General features: G+C 45.2%; 1 protein-coding gene across 1 annotated transcript; it reads left to right on the top strand.

Moving 5' to 3' along the window:
* Positions 1–7,546: 7,546 nt before the first annotated feature.
* Positions 7,547–19,597, top strand: LOC119169990 (chymotrypsinogen A). Its single transcript, XM_075881604.1, has 6 exons — positions 7,547–7,682; positions 10,187–10,369; positions 11,285–11,415; positions 12,457–12,586; positions 13,411–13,568; positions 19,297–19,597. Exons 1-6 carry the CDS (start codon positions 7,622–7,624, stop codon positions 19,492–19,494), a joined length of 861 nt encoding a protein of 286 aa, XP_075737719.1. The 5' UTR covers positions 7,547–7,621; the 3' UTR covers positions 19,495–19,597.
* Positions 19,598–20,782: the final 1,185 nt, after the last annotated feature.

Below are 20,782 nucleotides of genomic sequence, written 5' to 3'. Positions count from 1 at the left end.
TTAAGTTTGACAATATTATGTTTGCAGGCGACGCAAATGTGCGTGATTCGGGAGTTCTTGGTATTCTAAATTGTAGATTTAGGGCCAAATTGAGTTAACCTCAGCTGCTTCGATCGTCCCCAATCTGCCCGGGTCACAATCGAAAATCGCTCACAAAAAAATTCTGTTTGGTTTAGCGGTGTCATGCACTGACACTTAGCTAAAGGTGTGTCCGCATTGTGTATTCCTCCCGAGATGTGTTGCTCGTGATGCTATTTGTTAGCCCAGTGTAATCTCGAGGAAACATTTGGTTTCTGCTGGTCTGGCAATTTGATCAGCATTTGGAGGGTGCTTGCTTTGGCCAGAGTGGTTCAGCTTCGTGTTCGACTCTGTTATTACAGCGAACCTCTGCAGGCTTATGGAAGTCTCAACGGGCGGAGAGAGCGGAACGGCTACCGACGGTCAACGCGCATCCCTCCTTCCGAGTCGCGCTGACAGCTCGAAACTCCGGATGCATTGTCTAGTGGCAGGGGTGCTGTTATGCCACAGACATTTTCCTCGTTCGGGAGCACGTCTCACGAGATCGAGCGCTGTTCCGACGAACTGTCTCCCCCCTCCCAGCGCCGCCTTCCGTGCAGGAGAACCGTGCAGTTCCAGGGATAACGTCGCTTCCTCCGCCGAACCACCTTGCAGTTCCGGGTATGGCTGCGTCTCCTCAGCCGAGCCACTGTGCCGTTCCAGGGAACTAGTTTCGCAGAAAAGACCGAAACGTTATTTAAGGCCGTGCCGGCCCCATGTTTGAGAGGATTTTGCCCCAGCCAACGCTGTCGTGCTGGCCGGCTCTGTAAAAACGACCAGCTGATACAGTAAACGCTCCTTTTTGTTGCTGTTTTCGAAACGGATTGCCTCCCTGCTTCACCTTCGGGCTAAGGCTTCAGCAAAGTCCGCTCGACTGCTCGCCGCTCTTCGCCACCGCTACCATCGCGACACAGCAAATTCCTAACACTTTGTACACGCACCCTTGCCAAGTTTTCTTTGATTTTCAGCTTTGTCACAGGCACTCTGGCAAGTCCCCCGTCGCCGGATGTCTATCTCGTGACCTGAGGGTCACCAGCCGAGTGCCTTAGCCACTAGACTATGGTGGTGGGTAGCCCCACAAGTGATAGACTCCAGAGTGCCAAGGAGACTGTGTCAAAGAAAATGGATTGTCTTTGTCGGTGGCGCTGCCGATTCAATAAATGCTGCGATGGGAGCAAACATTAAAAAAATTCCGGCTCCTGGAATTGAAGCTAACCATTCGCTTTGGTACTTTTTCTTGCTCAGAGCCACCCAAGGGCACTGACCTGTTTGTGAAAAAGACCCAGAACAAGCGTTATATCAGGACAATAGCAATGCTGGTGGCAGTGCGATACATCAAATATCACTTCAATGGAATAAACAATACATATTTATGATTCCCCAAAGGAAACTCCTACGTTACATTCCTATGACCGCTACGTATACGATATGTGCATCATCGCCTCGTAACGTGCTCTTCTTGGTGGTGATACTGAAGTCTTTGGCGTAACGTGAGTGAATTCCTACAATGAACGCTATATTGGTGCATGCAGCTGCCTCAACAGGTAAGTGATATATGCGCACGACAACTCAATTTACGCGAAGACATTTGACTACCTTGTACTACTTGGCTCAAAACGAAGAAAAAAATGCATAGGAAGGCTACTAGTCGCTGACTGCTTGGCGTGACATATCAATTCCCTTAGCAAAGGGAGGGATTGGGCTACCTGGTTTTTCATGACTGGAAAAAATGGCGCTACAATTGCTGCGGAAAACGAAGTTAGGGAGGAGACAAAAAAGAAGTAGACAGTACAAGCGCAAACTATCAACTGAGGTTTATTGAACGAACTTGGAAGAATGAAGGCTTCCCGAAAGAGAAAAATCAATTCACGAAGAGGGTGGGGCTCGGCAATCTTTTTCCACTGTCTTCAGATGCAACACGGGGGATGATTACTCATGTATGTTTTAAAGACGATAGTCTTTCTTGGGGACCTTCGACAGAAATATTTTGGTCTGTCTGTCTGTCTGTCTGTCTGTCTGTCTGTCTGTCTGTCTGTCTGTCTGTCTGTCTGTCTGTCTGTCTGTCTGTCTGTCTGTCTGTACATTTGTCTGTTTGTCCGCCCTAACTATACCTCAAACGGCAACAAACGGCCAACCCCATCCGCAGCGCCCACGAATACTGCTGAAGGTTTAGCGTTTATAGTGGCGCAATTGTCAATTAAAAAGCAATTATTGCGCATATCTGGAGTGCCAAAACCACGTTTTGATGTTTTCTATGTCTGCCTTTATACTGGAAGAGGCACACACAAGTAACACTAAAGAATGTAGCGTTTATTCGGGCTGCGCTGACTGTGAAACGCGATGCCCCAGAAGGTGTTTCCAACGCTTTGCTACGACGACATGGTGTTGGCACCTGCCCATCGCTTTGCATTCTACACCTTATCACCTCCGAGACTGGCGCGCATCTTTCTCCGCGGTCACACATGCCTTCGTTTTTGAAGATAACTGCCAAATGGCGCTCGTGTCTAAGGTGCCCATAGATGCGCTTGTTCGCCTCCGCTACACGCTCGAGGCACTCTAACGCAGCTCGAGGCACTCCGCTACACGCTCGAGGCACTCTAACCGGGTAATATCACTTGCATTGGAGGCCGCGGTGTCCCAAGGGATCCCAGCCTCATGACCTCCTCTAAGCAGCGTAATTGACCTCTGGGCTAGTCCCCTCTTTTGGGAGAAATAAAGTTTTCATCATCATCATCATCGTCATCATCATCATCATAGTCGTCGTCGTCGTCGTCCTCCTCCTCCTTCTCATCATCATCATCATCATCATCATCATCATCATCATCATCATCATCAGGAAACGTGTTTGCTGGGGCCGACCCCCTCTATCGACGGGTCCTTCTCGAGTCGCCTCGGCTGCGACGTCCGCAATCACCTGTGGCTGCATGTTTCAGCTTCGCTGGTTGACCACCTGTATGGAGTGCTTGAGCGGTGATTTTTCTTTTTTTTTTCCCTGGTAGGCTGCACGAGAACATACCCATCAGGATAACGATAATGTTTATAGGCCACTCAAATTACAAATGGCTTGAACAACGAAGCAAAGACGCTGGTCAAAATCGGACTTATCGAGTTCACACGCCGAGTTGTCACGTTACTTTCAAAGCACCGAAAACGTTTAGCTTGCAGGAAATTGAATTTTGGTAGTAGAGATTACAGGCGTACGCACAATTTCCCTGCAGAGGGGGCAAAGGTTCGTCGCAGCACCCCTTCCCTCTATAATGCGTCAATGTACGGCACAAACTTTGCACCTCCCCCCTCCCACCCAATCCTTATGGGAATGTATGGTCCTCCTTCTTAGGTGACTTGGTGGGACGGCCGCCCCGCCGTGGCGGTCTAATGGGTAAAGTACTCGGCTGCTGACCCGCAGGTCGCGGGTTCGTATCCCGGCTGCGTCGGTGGCTGCATTTCCGATGGAGGCGGAAATGTTGTAGGCCCATGTGCTCAGATTTGGGTGCACGTTAAAGAACCCCGTATATGTGGTCGAAATTTCCTTAGCCCTCCACTACGGCGTCTCCCATATTCATATGATAGTTTTGAGGCGTTAAGCCCCACATATCAATCAATAAATCAATTAGTGGGACGGCCGCCCCCCCTGCCCTTCTTGTGCGCACGCATACACGGACAAGTTGATGGGTTATTTATCACGATTTAAATTAATGCGAAAATGTAAAAGTGAAAGAATATAAAAACAAGCACGACTCATGCAGAAAAACCCTTGTTATCTTACACGCCGATAAGGACCCCTTTGTCGATGCGAAAAAGAGCAATGGAAGTATGTATGTGTGTATGCATGTATGTATGTATGTATGTATGTATGTATGTATGTATGTATGTATGTATGTATGTTTTGTATATATGTACGTACGTATGTATGTATGTATGTATGTATGTATGTATGTATGTATGTATGTATGTATGTATGTATGTATGTATGTATGTATGTATGTATGTACTGGCCAACATTGGAAACCCAAAAAAGAGAACTTACAGCGTGTTTTAGACCTACACGGAAACTACAAATGTACTACCGACTTACTAAACGTTTGAGGCTCAAACCGCCCTTACTTTTCAGAATTACGTCGCATGTATATGCATAGCTCCCTTTCTTTTGCGCATACAGGGTGGAAGTTCACAGAAAGATAGACGTTGGAAGTTATGTCCACCGTGGTGGAGCTGTGGCTACAACGCTCGGTGCAGACCCGAAGTGGTAGTGGAGACGAAACGGTAGAGGTGCGTGTACCTGTGCGATGTCAGTAAAGAACACCCGATGGTCGAAAGTCCCGGAGTCCTCCGCTATGTCATCTCTTATAGTCATATATTGGTTTTGAGACGTAATACCCCTGATATTTTATTATTATTATTATTATTATTATTATTATTATTATTATTATTATTATTATTATTATTATTATTATTATTATTATATTATTATTATTATTATTATTATTATTATTATTATTATTATTATTATTATTATTATTATTATTATTATTATTATTATTATTATTATTATTATTATTATTATTATTATTACTGAAAGTGATGAGGAACTGTTGAACAGTTCTCTGACGTATAACTTTATTGATATTGTTGAGCCTTAATGTGGTTTTATTAGGCACATATGGACGGATGCAAAGTCTCTTATTGTGGAATAAAGGGGCGCAGGTAATCCGTGGGGATAGGCGGTACTTCGGTAGACTATACAATAATGGTTCACACTGCCTTACGGTTTTCGCTCATTTGAGTAGCTGTCACTTGCGCGAAGTTAACCAGAAACGTTTGTGCCCTGTCACTTTTTTGTAGAACTGCGTGTCTGCCCAAGTACCCGCCTCTCTCCATTGCTTTTTTTCTTTGTTTGCATGTGGAACTTAGCAAATGTCCATGTCATTTCAATATCCCCTGCTCGCTACAACCTTCCGAATATTTATTCGGCTTTTAGTTGTTTCTCAATGGACGGAGGAGTGGCTGCCGCTAACGAAGGCATCGGTCTGTTTTACAAAATAGAGGAGCAATGGCATAGTAAAGGAAAGGCGAGCCGGATTGCTACCCTACTTGTAAAGAGGAAGGGAGAGATTGGTGGATGGAGAGGAGAGAGAAAAATAACACACACACACACACACACACACACACACACACACACACACACACATACATACATACATACATACATACATACTTACACATGGTCGGTTGGTCGGTAGGTCGCTTAGTCAGAGTTGTTTTTCCGCCAGACTACGACCAGCTCACCCAAAAAGCTCATATATCCGCTTGAAAATATCAGCGTGTAGTGCTCATTGTTTGATACTCTGTGTGACATCGGTTGATTGTCTGACACAAGCAGTCTCTCCCCATGGCTCGGGTAATTCCAGCTATTCTTTTGTTACTCATTGCATGCTCAAGAGGCTGTAAATTACACGACATATGATTGGAAAGAGAGCATCTAGCCTATATATAAAAGCTGCGCCTGTCGTTCAACTATGTTATGCACACGTGAAGCAAACGTAGAACAGTGCCTGATAATGGCAACTCTTGCTGACCAACGATTCGCGGCCTGAGACTATGCTCAGTACTTGTCTTTAAAGTAATGGTTATGAAATCTAGGAAGACAAAAATATCAATCTTAATGAAACAACAGTGTGCCACTACTAAATAATAAATTGTTTCTTTTATAGGCAGATGATCATGAACGCTTAAGGACAATAACTGTCCCCGGAGATGAGATGTTACGTGAGGTGATGTGTCGTTTTCTGTTAAGCAGGAGTCATTGCGGAGGTAGTGACGTAACGTGTCAGCGCTATGGCACTGGCTTTTTGTATAGACCAAGGCCAAGTGAAAACAAACGTTTCGCGTCATCTTTTCTGTGGGGTTTCTTGAGGACGTTGTTTTGTAGTAATAAGGAATCTCCGTCAAATGAAAAATTTGCATGTAAAGTAGAATGCATAGTCTTGACGGCTGAAAAAGTCCATCCCTGAATAAGTTCCGATCAGGAGTGAGGCAATAAATATTGTGTTTCCGCAGCGCGCCATCACAACTTCTTCATTTGATTTAACAAACCAAAGCTTTGGAGTTTAATGGCTTCCATCCGAATCTAGTGAAGTGTTTTTATGCGGTACGACAGCGTCGTGTGCTCCAGAAAATGTCCGTAGAATACACATGTGGAAACTTGTGGATCACCCTGGAAGTGATTGTGTATTACATCTTTGTTGTTCAGATAAGTTTTATGAGCTCATACTTTTGGAACACTTGTCCGCACTTTGCGCGCAAGGACACCAGCCATTTGATTGCTTTCGACTCCAACGTGAGATGCGGTCTACTGAAACTTATCAACAAGACATTTTTCGATTTAGTGAGCTCCAGAAAATGCCTCGTGAAATCCGGCTTGGTCTTTGAAGACTCGGCTTTGCACTTTGCCGCTCTGTGCCTGCTGCAGTGTCATCAGCGACACATGCATTTTCTGTGGCTTTGCTCACTGTTTAATCAGGAAAAAGCAGTGTTGTTGTTTAGCTTCCTGATAATTTTTCATATACACCGGTCATTTGAAGATGTCGTTTATCCTGAAGGGCGCGCGACAACGGGGAGGAGTGTGCAACGAGTCTTGATGGCCCAACTGCTACAGACATTCGGCGGTGCAACCCGTGTAACCCTTGTGGACAGACCCCTACACTTCAGCAGATGATGCTGAGGCAGGACAGTTGCCGGCCATGTATATAGGTGAGGTTAACCCCACCTGCTGCTGCCTCACAGCCGCTATGACCACGTTATGACGTTTTCGGTATTTGTGCGTCGCGAAACAGAATTTTTTTAGCCGAGTTGAGAGCACGTGAATTCAGATTTCAATTATTTGTTATTGTTGAGCAATATACGATGGCATATTGTTGTGTGATATCTGGTATCTGTAGCGTTTCACGTGTACCACATGACAGTAATTGAATATAACAACCTAGATACGAGTGATACTGCGAATATACACTAAGAAAAGCTTCGAAGCAATGTGTAGTGTAATCTGAACATTTCTAGCTTATCTAACGAGGCCCTGTAAACAAAAATAACTGCCAACAACCACACTTTTTAAAGATGTCTGTGCTGGGTTTTGGTACGTCTAGAGTTGACGATAACCGGATGATCTCGTCTGAATGTCTGTATTTTCACCCTGAGATCCCCAGATGGCTCGCTTGAAATATCAGACGCAGCTCGGTACTGCTTATACACCATGTATCTCACATCATTGCGCTAACAAAGACAATTTAGACCAGCGGGAGTCACTCTAGAGGTCTCACGCCAACTAAACCAAGTGCAACTATGTCACCTAAATCGGTATCCGACGTGGAACAGTTACCTTTTGCGAACAATACAAAGGAAGCGAGAATTATAGCATGATAGAAACTGATAAAAGGCCAATGCGACGCTATTCAGCCCCGTTATCTTCATGCGACGATTGTACAGAAAACAATAGAGTGGGGTATAAATATCGGTTATTTTCAGGTAGGTTCAGCATTCGTTTTTAGGAGTGGTTTCTGGCGTAAACATGCGCACTCTTCTTCTCTGTGCTGCCCTACTAGTCGTCTCAGCCACCGCACACCGTGTTGGTAAGTCCGTGTGAAATCTGCTCTTCATCTATGATTGGTGCGGCCAGCAGCCCGAGATGTATTAACTCTAGCTGCGAGCAAACAATCCCCCATCTTTTTCAGAATGTGCTCACTGCAGTGTCCCGAGCAAAGTAACAACGGCTTTTGACTACTGCCCATTGTCAGAGGAAGTGGTACTGAGACACTGGCCGAGACCATTCTCAGCAAAGTTGAATCTGAAAGCGTTCTTGCGTTTTTTTTGGGGGGGGGGCAACTGGTCTAAGAGACAAACTTTAAGCAGTGCCGTATGTTCCTTTTCCCCCTCTTTTTATTGCTACTTTTTGTAACATCTCGTATGTATTACCTTTTGTTACCCTTATTCCTTTCATCAGCACAGGGCAGCCAGCCTGTGATCTGCTGACATTCCCGTCCCTAAGTCTATGTCTACATCTTCCTTTAGGCTTATCTTCACTTGAGCGCGGGTGTTGGTTCGAGGAGGCGGAGTATACTCCCGGTACTCTAAATTTACTTTATTTTTAAAGTCGAGATTAACTTAAGCCTGGTTAATGCTATAGCTTTTTGCTTGACTAAGTAATATTGCTCAATAACTAGTTTTTTGATAAGTTGGCGCTTAGATAGCGGTAGATACTTATTCCTGAAGTGAGACTTAAACCACAAAATGGCGACAAAAGAGAGACTGACACAGTGAAGACACAACGGAGAGCCACAGCGGCACTGCCTGTGACCTTAACCAGAATATCCACACAGGCATCTGCGTGAAACACACCCTGTCATGACCTCTCACTCTCCAGCTAGAATAAAAGAAGCCACGCTAATTCGCAGCACTGAATTAGTCGAGGCGTTGCCTTGACTTGCCATTACGTCTATACTTCATTGGCTCCGTGGAAGAGTGAATTGTGGACGCTAAGTGTGTGAAGCAACAGAGCACCTATTTTGTGATTGCCCAGATTACGTTCCACAAGAAAAAAATGCTGGCTTAATCACGGGCAGGAATCGGTGAGGTAGCGCAAAGTGAAAGTGGCATTTTGTCAGCAATGTGGGGTCGAACAGAGTCCACTGGTACAGTGGCAGCAGGTATAAGTTTTCTCAGTAGTACAGGACTGCACACTATAAACTGTAGCGAAACAATTGGGTACGTGGCGTTTGTACATACGCATCACATTTCTCTCCCCATCATCACCATACATCTCTCATTTCAGTGTGTAGCCCTCTAGGGGCTTGGCTTGCCGTGCATCCCCAGATATCGCGTGGTGGGATCGGGCTCAAAATGTAGTGATCATCACAGGATTAAGAGAAAGCTGGCAATGCTCGAAAGCGCGTTCAAATAAAGAAAGAATGTCTAAAATAACATAATTACCTAAATAACCAAGAAGCAATCGCAATGATTAACATAAAGCTGCAAAACGCTTATGAAGCGTTGAAACATCTGGATGTCTCCAGCGTCACGCAATAGAGGGCGGCACCGCCTCACGAAGCGCATGACTGCTCATATACCGCCGGCACTTCTCTAGCGCTATATACGACTGAAGGGGAAAACAACAACAACATGACTGAACGTGCTGCGGATGACACGTATCTCAACTGCCATACCAAGCAGGAAGGTAATAGAGCACAGAAAAACGTAGCTTGCATGTCGCACGGGGAGCTTGCGAATCTCCGTAGCAAGATTCCACTCGCGTCGGGAAAATCCTACATGCTTATCAAAAACGATGACGTCATCGATGGTTCAGTTAACCGAGTGGTGGGAAGTCTATGAGTTGGCTTTTTTTCATTTTTTCAGATTATTGAGGTTGTTATGATTACATTTCATGAAATGCTCAACACTGATTAGACCCATAGCCAGAGGCTATGGGTCTATGGGGAATCGATGAGTCTACGCTATTCCTCAGAATTTACACTGTAGTGGAGCTGCATTTATTTAGCGCGGGATGTCAAACTACACTAATCGGTATACAAGACTGACATTCACCTCTTTCCGTTTTTCCCTGTGCAGAGTAACAGGCTAGAGCGTACAAGTTCAGGTTGACCTCTCAGCCTTCTCGCTCTCTCTCTCTCTCTGCTTTTTTTCCCCTTTTGTTTTCGCACAAACACACGCCCACTCGCCGTGGCCACCTAGTGGCTAAGGCACTCGGCTTTTGACCCGCAGGTCGCGAGATCGAATCGCGGCTGCGGCGGCTGCATTTACTATGGAGGCGGAAATGTAGTAGGCCTGTTTGCTCAGATTTGGGGGCACGTTAAAAAACCCCAGATGGTCGAAATTTCCGAAGCCGTCGACTGCGGCGTCTCTCATAATCATATGGTGGTTTTGGGGCTTTAAAGCCCAACAATTATTATTACGCGCACACACACGCACGTACATACAAACACACACAACACGTATAGATATATATCTACAGCTGCCTAAGCAATAATTCTGCTTAGTATTTGTGTCTTCATTTTTAATTTTTACGTTATGCTATCAACATACCATATAACCAACGTCGTATAATGACGCTCTTGCACAGATGAGTGCGGTGTGCCCCGCATCCAGCCCCACCTGGAGGCTGAAAACCGCATCGAAGGCGGCAAAGAGGCGGTTCCAGGGAGCTGGCCCTGGCACGTTCAGGTCAACACGCGCTTGGGCCACCACCGCTGCAGCGGCGCGCTAATCGACGAACAACATGTTGTCACGACGGCCTCTTGCATCTGTTAAGGTATGCTCTATTTTACAGATCGGCTTTGATGCTGCCTATTTTCCTTGCGGCTTTGTGTCTTTAACAATTAAACGAACAATGCTATGGTAGACATGGTAGACACGGTGGAAAGCGTTTGGATTGGCGCATTCAGAGCTTCATGACCTTATTAACTCATGTAGGCATATTAAAAACTATGAAAACATGCGTTGGGCAGCCAAGGTGGCGGCTCCCATGTGTCTTTCGGACAATCGTCTATAGGATGCGTCTGGTGTAACACAAGTATACGGAAGGTGAGCCAAAAAGATGTGCTAATAAAGCAAGGAGGTGATATAGAAAAAAAAATCTGCTTGTTATACGGTTACGTTTCTTTATGTTTCTGAGAGAGAAAGAGCGTGAGAGATATTGGAAAAAATAGACGGATTCTGTCTAAATTGAATAGTTGGGCTGCTTTCTTGTCTGAGGGTTGATATGTGCTATATATTGTAGCTGTAGATCAAAAGATTCTGGACATGTTTTAGGTGTCTGACTAGAGGTGCCCTTAAACTACAACTTACACGAATACAGTACATCTTAATCGCGTATTTCCAGAATTGTACCCTTAGGCCGAATGTAGAATATGTAAGTATAGATGAGCCAACCCATAGATCACATACTACGGGATTGCAAAATAGTTCAGAAGACAACTGCAGTTCTTTCGGATGAACCGGGAACGAAGGGGAGCGCCACAGAGACTAGCTCAGATCCCCAAGACCAACTCTGGAGATTCAGCAAGCTTGGGAAGCCGCCAAGAGATGGAGTCTCTGTACTACTCACATCATGACCTGCAGGCTATCCATTCCACGTGCAATCTTTGCAATGATTTCATATAAAGGGGGATCCGGCGTATTGACAACCGCGCCTATAGCACTGTCACTCCTCACTTTTTCAGGAAGCTGAAAAACATTGGTGTTCTGAAGGTGCTTGCTGGAGCGCATTCGAGGGACGCCGTTCTTGAAGGAGAAAGGAGCGCTGACGTGGAAGAGACTTGCGTCTTCAAAGGTTATCAGGGAGGTCACATGGTAAGCGTTTCCACCGCTTTTCAATTGACAAAGCATCTCACATTGGCTCGGAGCACTTCTGAGTGAATACATGGTGATATCACAAGAATCTGTGGCCCGATGTGCATTATAGCCGTCAGAGCAAACATCACGGGCGATCCTTCCAAGTAGCAAACCTGTGAACTTCGCAGATACTTAGCTTGAAAGTTCTTAAGTGCGATGTCTTACTGGCTTCTTCGACCAACCTTCAGTGACATGATGTAGTGGTTAGAATAATGGTATATAATTTAATGACAAAGAACGTAATGATTCTGACCGAATTCAGTTATCGTCATTAACTGCATGCCACTTGCACTGCATAACCGTGTTCTGATTGGCTGAATAATAATAACCTTAATACAGGTGTGCAAGAGAGAGGGAGAGAGGAGGTGGCTGCAGTCACCTGAAAAGAGGGTGCAAGGTCTGCCTTACATCGTTTCAGTACAGAGACCTCGATGGCATATATACTTGCATGTTTTTAGTGATACGGCGATTGTTTTTCTCACATGCTTCCATGCTCTGTAGTAATAACCACCGAAGTAAGTAGCGAATACTCGCTCGCCGTCAAACCTGCTACATCATTGTTTAAAGTTCAGGGTTATGGCTACGTTGGTTTTTGTACATAATTGCAGCCGAAGGCCTCTCATGTTGCATTCCAAGAACTGTTTATTTTACATCTTCTCTCTCGGCAAGCGACAGACCAAAAGCAGGCAATTATGGCAAGTAAGCCAGGCTGTTCCTTCACTTTTTTTTAATATTGTGGAGCATGCTGTGGTTTGAACTTCTCGACCAACCGGAAGTAAGGGTGCTCGCTGTGACGATACTTGGACCTTTCCTCCCCCCGAATGGGGAACCCACCTCGCGCCTATGAATGTTGGCTAACTGTTCACCAACACTGACTGCTGTTTTCTACTGTGGGATGCTCTATAGACTATCCCATTTCATAACCCGATACCATTGTTTTGATTCAATTTCAACATATTGCCGATCATGCGATTAATTGGACGTTTTCACTTCGGCCAGAACAACATCGCCGTACTCAAGCTGAAGACTCCGCTTAACCGCAGCGACACAATCCAGCCCATATGCCTGCCCAGCGCACCCGTAGTTGGAGGATGGAACGTGTACGCGACCGGCTATATACAGACACACCCACCGTGAGTAAATGTTCATGCGCTCCATCTTTTACAGGGAAAGCTGTACTATATACGCTGTCGCCCTCGGTCATTTGTCGCGTTTCAAGCATCTTGAGCCACCACTGTGTAAGCGTGGCAGGCATAACGCCACGCAACGCGTCCTGCTGCGGAGAAGTGTCGTAGCTGCGCTCGCTCCAAGTCTCGCCGCTGCGATACCACGCGACAAAACGAAAGGTTATAACGATATACGCACATCCTCTGCAAAATTAAAAAAGAAAAAAAAACGCACCCTTTCAGTTGTGATGATTATGTCAAGAAAAATTGACCTCGGTCATTTTTTTTACGTGCGGGGGGGGGGGGGGGAGGCTCTTGGGTGTGTAAACACGCGATTGTTGAAATATTTTGGCGTTTCGTGAAGTACGGGGATCCTGTGAAGACTAAAGCTTCTTTTGTGTGTGCTTGGGTGTGTTCTCACACAAGATTGAAACGTCGTGCCGCAATGCGGGCTTGCTAGAGATATATGACACCTTCGGGTTGTCGCGGATGCGTGCAGTAGCAACGGCTGACACAACCGTGAGGACGATGCTAGGTTGCAGAGCTGGGTCACGTGACTTATCAATGAACATTTAACCAAGCTCTTTCTATTCATTAGCACAATAATTTCTGGAAAACAAGCGGCGGGTATTTTTGTACCAAGCCGCTGGATACTGGCACGGTTCCATAACAGGCTTAGTTATGAGTGGTCACATTTATCGCGTACCTAAATATTTGTTGTGTAGTTGCTTTCAGTCCCGTTTTTATGAAAACCGTGCAAGTTATCGTTTTATACCTTGCGTCACAGATGACCACGACTCTCCCGTGAAAGGTCTGAGCCAGACCTTTCACGGGAGAGCCAGCCGTGTCAAGACGGTGGCCATCAAGGTGTGCTACGACGAGAATGACACGGAGGTGCCCAAGAATGTCTTCTGCACCGTGTACGACCACGGCACTCCCTGCATGGTGAGTGCGCGCAATGAGATTGATAATAGTTACCGCGTTGACCTGTCTAGCACTAGCGAGATATTTAAGGTGAAAGTTGGGCTAGTCCATATCGAGAATGATACGAAATGGTTCTAGTGAAATAAGCAACGGGGATGACCAGAGAACGTGTAGTCTAGTCACGTGCTTCTCTTCTCGACCCAGTCTCATAGCGAGAGATCAGCCCGCGCAGGCCATTTGAAGAAAGTCGGGAAGGGAGCTCGCGCGGCGGTAGACATGAGAGAGGTTGACGACGACGACGGCAGTGATGATGATGGTGACGGTAATGACTGTTGGGGAAGAAAAGACGAAAAATAAAGTGAGGAACTTATCTAGATAAACGTCAGATACACAAAAGGTGGGCTTTAGTTGGAAAAAAGAGAAGATAGTAAATGGCTGCGCGCACGTCATGCTGTCATATGCAGGATCAGCCGAGTTTCACCCGAGTTTCGCGAAACTCAGCATCTTCCCAAGTTCTGGCAACACCCCCTTTTGAATGAGCCAACAGTACAAAAAAAGTAAAATCCACCCTTCAGCAGGCTGCGTTCATTGGCTACGATGGAACCAGTCATCGCGTCAAGGACGGTCGATTAAGTTGGGCGGAGTTTTCAAACCAGAGGCGTCTTCTGTTGTTTGTTGGTCGTTCCACTGAGTTGCCATGCAATAAAAAGCGTCACAAACTTTTTGTGATAATATTTTTTAGAGGCACGGGGTGTTTAAATTTATTCTGAATATTATCATGCCTGCGCTAAGTCTGTTTTAGAATAAATAAGCCCGGTGGCCTCTGAAACTTGTTCCGGCCGAGTGTCTTACAACATCGCGACCGCAGCTAAACCCGAGGCCACGTGTTAATCATCATGGTCAGTCTGTACATTCTAGCGTGGTGTTCGGCTGGTGCGCGTCTTCTTCATTGTCATCGTGCGCTAGCACCCGAGCACGTGCAGCCAGCTAATTAGTTATTTGGACCCTTTTTCTTTTTACGGAAAGATAGATTTCCTCCTTTCTGGGATGTTGCATGAGAGTACTAAAGCCTCGGAAGTGCATTTTTGGAAAGGTCACGTGCACTAACAACAGCCTAGAGAGGACTATGGCGGCGCCTAGTGAGGCAAAAGGTGTGATACACGTAGTAGCAAGCTAATTACGCCAAATCATGGCAAGGCCGAGGTAATTGCGCCACATCTTAAGGAGACCATGCTAATTCAGCCATGTGAAGTTAGGACCAGGCTAAACAAAACACGCAGTTTATGAGCTAATTAAACGCCGCTAATTAACGTGACGTTCATCATGAGCACGCTAATAAAACCATGCTAATTCTCTCTTACTAACAAAATGACAATTAGTACCATGCCAATCAGGATTGCGTTAAATAGCTTCATACTGATCATGGCCTTGTTAATTACCCCGATATAATTGCCTTTTAATTGAAACCTTATAAATGAAGATAACACAGATCGGTGTAATTGTCCTTAAGCCTTAGCCAATTAGTACTATCACCATTAAGACAGAGCTGACTCGTTCTTCACTTCGAAGCCGACCAAGCGCATCAGTAGACAACCAACTGAAAAAGCTGCAAGAAGCAAGGTTATACTAGCTCCACTAGGGCTCCAGCCTTGAGCAAGTAGTGCAAGCTCACCAAATTATTTTGTATGCAAACAAGCTGTTGCTTAGCGATCACTGCATGAGACACTTGACAGCCACACCAGCACTATGACAATGACGAGTTGAACTGGGGCCTTCTGCAGAATCAACGAGTTTGTATCTGAGTTTACGCGTCAATCAGTTTGATTGACAGACGCCCGCGGCGAAGATTGGGTATGCCCACCACATTTGCTGTTGCCGAGGAGAAACCCTCCGTTCAAGCGGCGCGATTAATCTATCAGCTTCATCGTGCAAACTATACACACGTGCGCGCAGACGTAAAAGTGACATCATTATGCGACTACAATGTCTAGCATTCAATGTTACCACACATCACGACGTATCCAACCACAGCCACGTTGCCGCCATGATGCGAGCGCCCCCAGTGACCACGTGCCCTTATATTTATCTGCAATATTTAATAGAAGGGAAACTAGCAGCACGAGAGTGCTGCGTGTGCACCCTTGCTGCCTTAGATAGTGTAAATTTTTATGCTGCAGGTGGAACGACAGAACCTGTTCGAAAGAGGATAAACACCCACGAATACACCCATGGGAGGTGCATGTTGAGTTGGCAAAAAGATAGCGTGATAATTACTCTGACGTCGCTGCACTGTTATAATGTTGACTGAGTGACGACGCTGACGTGTTCGCACGAGGTGCTTGATAACCGCCGCAAATCATATGACCCTGAACGTAAAGAAAAGTGTGCTCCTTGCATTCTCTTTTCTGCAGCCTATCAACATCTCGTTAATGTACAGTAATGAGCTCATTCCGCAGGCGAATTCCCTTAAATATTTGGGCATCATAGATAATGACACATTAAATTGGAGAAGTCACATTGATGATGTGTACTCCAAGGCAACACGGGCCATGGGGTGGCTACGGAAGCTTGCAAACCGTAAAGCGGGTTTAAGAAGAGATGTGCTAATAATGATATATAAACTTTATGTGCGGCCCATCATGGAATTCGGATGTGTATTATTTTCTGGCAGCGCAGCCTATAAAATGAGACCCCTAATACTGCTGGAAAGAGAAGCGTTGCGTTTGTGTCTGGGTCTACCAAAGTTTGTTGCAAATAACGTGTTGTATATGGAAGCTCGCCTACCTTCTCTGCTAAATAGGTTTAAAATTCTTACTGTGCAAGCATTCTTAAATATATACAGTTCACACCAAAGACTCTCATTTTACGCTTTTATTCAAGAACCGACTTTATTTTTCGAAACCCATTGGTCGCGACTACATACCCCGCAAATAGTATTTGCACAAGCGCTACTAAAGCATCTGAATGTAAAAATTAGACATATTGGTCCAATACACAACCTAAAGTCAATGCTTAGCATACAATTCGATGATATATTTCCTCATAACGCGAAACAATTGGCATATAGGTATTTAAATGACCAGTTAGCAGATTATCTAGCCCATCTAGAGATAAGCAATATCATAGCGACTGATGCATCTGTGTCAAAAGAAAAGGCTGGGGTTGGCATCTTCTCTCCTTCTTTGGACTGGTCCTTTTCGATTCGACTCCCAGATTATACCCCGGTATTCATTGCAGAATTATTGGCCATTGTTCTTGCCCTACGCATATTACCCTCAAGCGAATCATTAGCAGTTATCATTACAGATTCTTTATCAGTTTGTAATGCACTTTCTGCGGCAGTAAATTCAGAGCTGAAGAATACGTTTCGGCATTTAGTCCCCAAAAACGTAAAAAAACTGCATTTGCTATGGGTACCAGGCCACCGCGGATTATATTTGAACGAAATGGCGGATTCTTTAGCAGCAGTATCCCTGGGTGGGCCCACCATCCCAGTTTTGCTAGATACGGCTTATGTAACCGCGCTAAGGTTCCGAAATGCTTGCCTGCAATAGGGAAAAGGTAATTTGGATAAATTCAAAGATTTCGAGCATTTGAGCTATTGCTGGAATAAACAGTGGTGTGTATCTTGCCAGTTAGAGGTCACTTATACCAGATTGCGCTGTGCAGTTCCACAACTAAATTATTACCTCAATAAAGCTCAGCTCAAGGCGTCACCGCTATGCATTTGCTGCAACGAAATTGAAACAATTGAACATTTCTTTTTATTCTGTCATCGTTATTCTTATCAGAGAAAAAGATTTTTAGTAGCCCCATTACAAAGGCTAGGAATACAAGTAAACTTACCAGTAATTTTATCACTTGGCGGAACTTCATTTGGTTACTGCCACAGGGATGTATGCTCCGCTGTGTTTGATTACATCAACGCAACTAAAAGATTACCATGCCAGTGAACCACTACCTTTTCAGATATTTAGTTTATAATTCGTAATTATGTCTTTCAAAAACAAAAGATGGTTTGACCGCTTGCAGCACACATTTTTGTTTTTTGGTAGTATTATTTTAAGCTACTTTTTCAGATTGGCTTCATTTTCAGTTTAGTTTCATTTAAGTATCCTGCCGCCCGGTTCTTGGCCCATCCCCCTTTGTGGGTAATCGCCATCCATCAGAGGTCATCAGCATCAGCATCAAATGTCTCACATGCGTTTCCAACGCCACGCGCGTTCCTGTAGCCATTTTTATCAACGCTGCTATCACGTGCTCCGCACTGTCTTGATGCACTGGTTTCCGCAGAGCGAAATAGGAGCAAACTCGTCTGTCCAAGAAGCTCGGGTCATCCCACGTAGCACCCCTAAACTGCCGATCAAGCTACCATGAGGGTAATGCGCACAGTCAACTTCTGAAATTACAGCGATGAGTTCTTTGATTCGTTGCTATTGCGTCAATTCTGGCCTCTTTTCAAGTACCATCGCACCATATATATAATTGATAGAGAAACTAGCAAACGCGTCAGCGCAATAATTAATAATTTCAATATTTCATCTCATCCTACCCTCTCAGTCATCTTTCCACTACCCTTTTCCATTCCGATAGCGTGGGGCAGCCAACCGGATATATACCTGTTTAACCTCCCCGTCTTCTCCCTGTTGTTGTTTCTTCTTTTTACTACGTGAAAACTTGCAGTGCAAGCAGCCATAGTCATAACGGGTACAGGTCAAATCATATGTTAGGTGATGTGACGCTGGAAAGGTTTTAATCTATACTACTGTCTCGGCCAACTCCTCCTCAATTTTATCAATGCCAGCCAGATGCGCCCGATCCAGCCATTCACCACCCTCTCCTTTAGCCCTTCCCTGCTCTCGCCCATCGCCTAGCCTTCGCGTGTGCTTTGCTGTCATAGGGGAGGGAGCCCCCTCATGCAGTGCCTACCGACGGAAATCATAAGAAGTAATTTTTTGTTTAGTTATGTACAAATCCGTGGGGCGGCGCCTTGCATTCCTCGTGTTCACTATGCTGGCGGTCACGCTGGTTTTGTAAAATATTCGGTGTATTGAGATAGACTGTCACCGTTCGTGGAGCTGTGCGGGCAACCAGTAGTGAAGCGTCACTGGAACGCTACTTGACGTGCTGCGCCGTGGTGCGGTGGCGGCGTTGCTTCGAGCCACAAAAAAGGAGCACGAAAGAACAATTTTTACAGACGTACGATATTACAGTGGGAAACATGTCTATCGCATCTCCGGGGGAAAGTGCTCGGAAGCACGTGTGACGCAAGTAGTGCGATCTCTCATGCAGCGTCACATCACGGCCATTTCCTGAACTATGGCGGACCAGCAGCTTTCGTTGATAAACTTAAGCGCGTTTTCACTGGCATCGAAAAAAAATGAAGGAGGCGTTGGTCTCGGCCTTTCGTGCTACCCTGCTACTGCCACGATAATGCTGAGTCATACGAGATGTAAACTCGGTCGTAACACGAATTTCAGAATCTATAGAATCGATAACGAATCTATAACGCCTCTGAAGAATGTTGCGTGAACCGTGATTATCTTTACTTCGCTTCTCTGTTGGGCGAAGTTAGAATGATGGGTATAAAAACTTGTTAGAAATTTTAGATGACACAGAATCGATGTTTGCCTTTAGCTCAACTTTCTGCGCGGATAAGACACTGAACTTAATATACCTGTGCTGTTCTTCAGATAAGTGGGGCTCAAAATTTGAGCAGGGGCCTAAGGAAAATTTATATTTGCTTCAGCACGACATCGGCGGTCCCGTGATGAGCAAGGTTGACGGTGCCTGGACGCTCCACGACGTTGTGTCTGGCGGTGCCAAGGGCTGCAAGGTGGGCGAGCACCCGATGTGGCACACGCGGGTGGCCATGTTCTTCGACTTCATCAAAAACTACGCGCACGCTGACAAGGGACAGTGCGACCTCAGAACGACCTCGGCATAAACGCCTTCTGTACGCTTTGCCGTATAGCCATAAAAATGTAGTGCTCATCGAAGCATTTGGTCTTTGAAAGAAACAATAAAGTCATTCTAAAACTGATTATAAAGATCCCTATTTTTTGGGTGATGTCTTGCTGGGGTTTTCTGTTCTATCTCCATTCAGCAACAGGGGGCGTAATTCAGCCACAGCATTTGCTCACACACTACCAGCGCTGAGTAATGCCCACGAATGAGCAAACGTACTTCGCGCCTGCTCTAAGTAGAATGCCAATGTTTTCATAAAAACGTAGCAGATGGCACCACCATCTCTACGCAGCAATGCATCGCTATCAGGCACCAATAAAAACTTGTTTTCGCCCTAACTTAGCCCGATTCACGACAACCTTCGGCATACAGCGGAATAAAACTTGGATAGTAATATTATCACTTGCGATACTAAGTACTCTCCCGAATATTGCGCCTTGGTTGCTGGAATATAAGGTGAGTGGAGGCCGATGATGTCCCCTCTCTCACTATTTTTGTTTGTTTGTTCTGCCTTTTCCTCTTCCTCGTTTAAGCGTAGAAGCATAAAAACACAATAGCACAACGCTGATTCTGTACATATAACCGAGGGTTGTTTAGATGATCCCATGGTGGCGACGCAATAACAGTGGTGTCACCTAATGTGTTAAAGCCCTACGTGTGGCCCCGAACAAGGCATTGTTCGGTGCGTCAGTATAGACGCAAAAGCCTAATATTTCTTTCACACTGGCAAACATTAACATCGATCTCCTCCAGAAACGTACGCAGGCCCTTGTTTACAAAATAATTGTAAGCTAAACGTTTGGAAGGAAAATATTTCTACCAATAACGATGCGGTACATATCACTAGTGGAGCCCGCACATCAATGGAATAATTAAGTCAGGAAATATAGGTTTGGAAATTTGACCCGAAGTCACAAGCAGGAAATGAAAGAGTAAGCAAAGCACCTCCACAAAGCCACAGAACGTATGCAATGAATAACAATAAATTATGAATCTCAAATTTATCAAATGATATACTTTATCTCTTCGTCATATTGTTAAAGTTCTGTACATGGCTAAGCCAGTAGAGCCTGACAGCCGACCTTACGAATGTTATCTTGCGCAGCCTCAGTTTATGCATATTCTTGCCTTGGCAGTTTTCGCGTGAATATTCCCAAATACACAGTGATGAGTGGGGCACGTTACTATCAAAAGTTTCACCGTCCACGCACACATTAAACAGACCATTGTCATGGCAGTGAATTAAAGTGACACAACCAAAGAAAGAA

Source organism: Rhipicephalus microplus, chromosome 2, assembly GCF_043290135.1.
Source record: "Rhipicephalus microplus isolate Deutch F79 chromosome 2, USDA_Rmic, whole genome shotgun sequence".
Classification (NCBI taxonomy): Eukaryota; Metazoa; Arthropoda; class Arachnida; order Ixodida; family Ixodidae; genus Rhipicephalus; species Rhipicephalus microplus.
The sequence above is the reverse complement of the archived record's forward strand: the minus strand, read 5'-3'. Positions and strand labels throughout refer to the sequence as shown.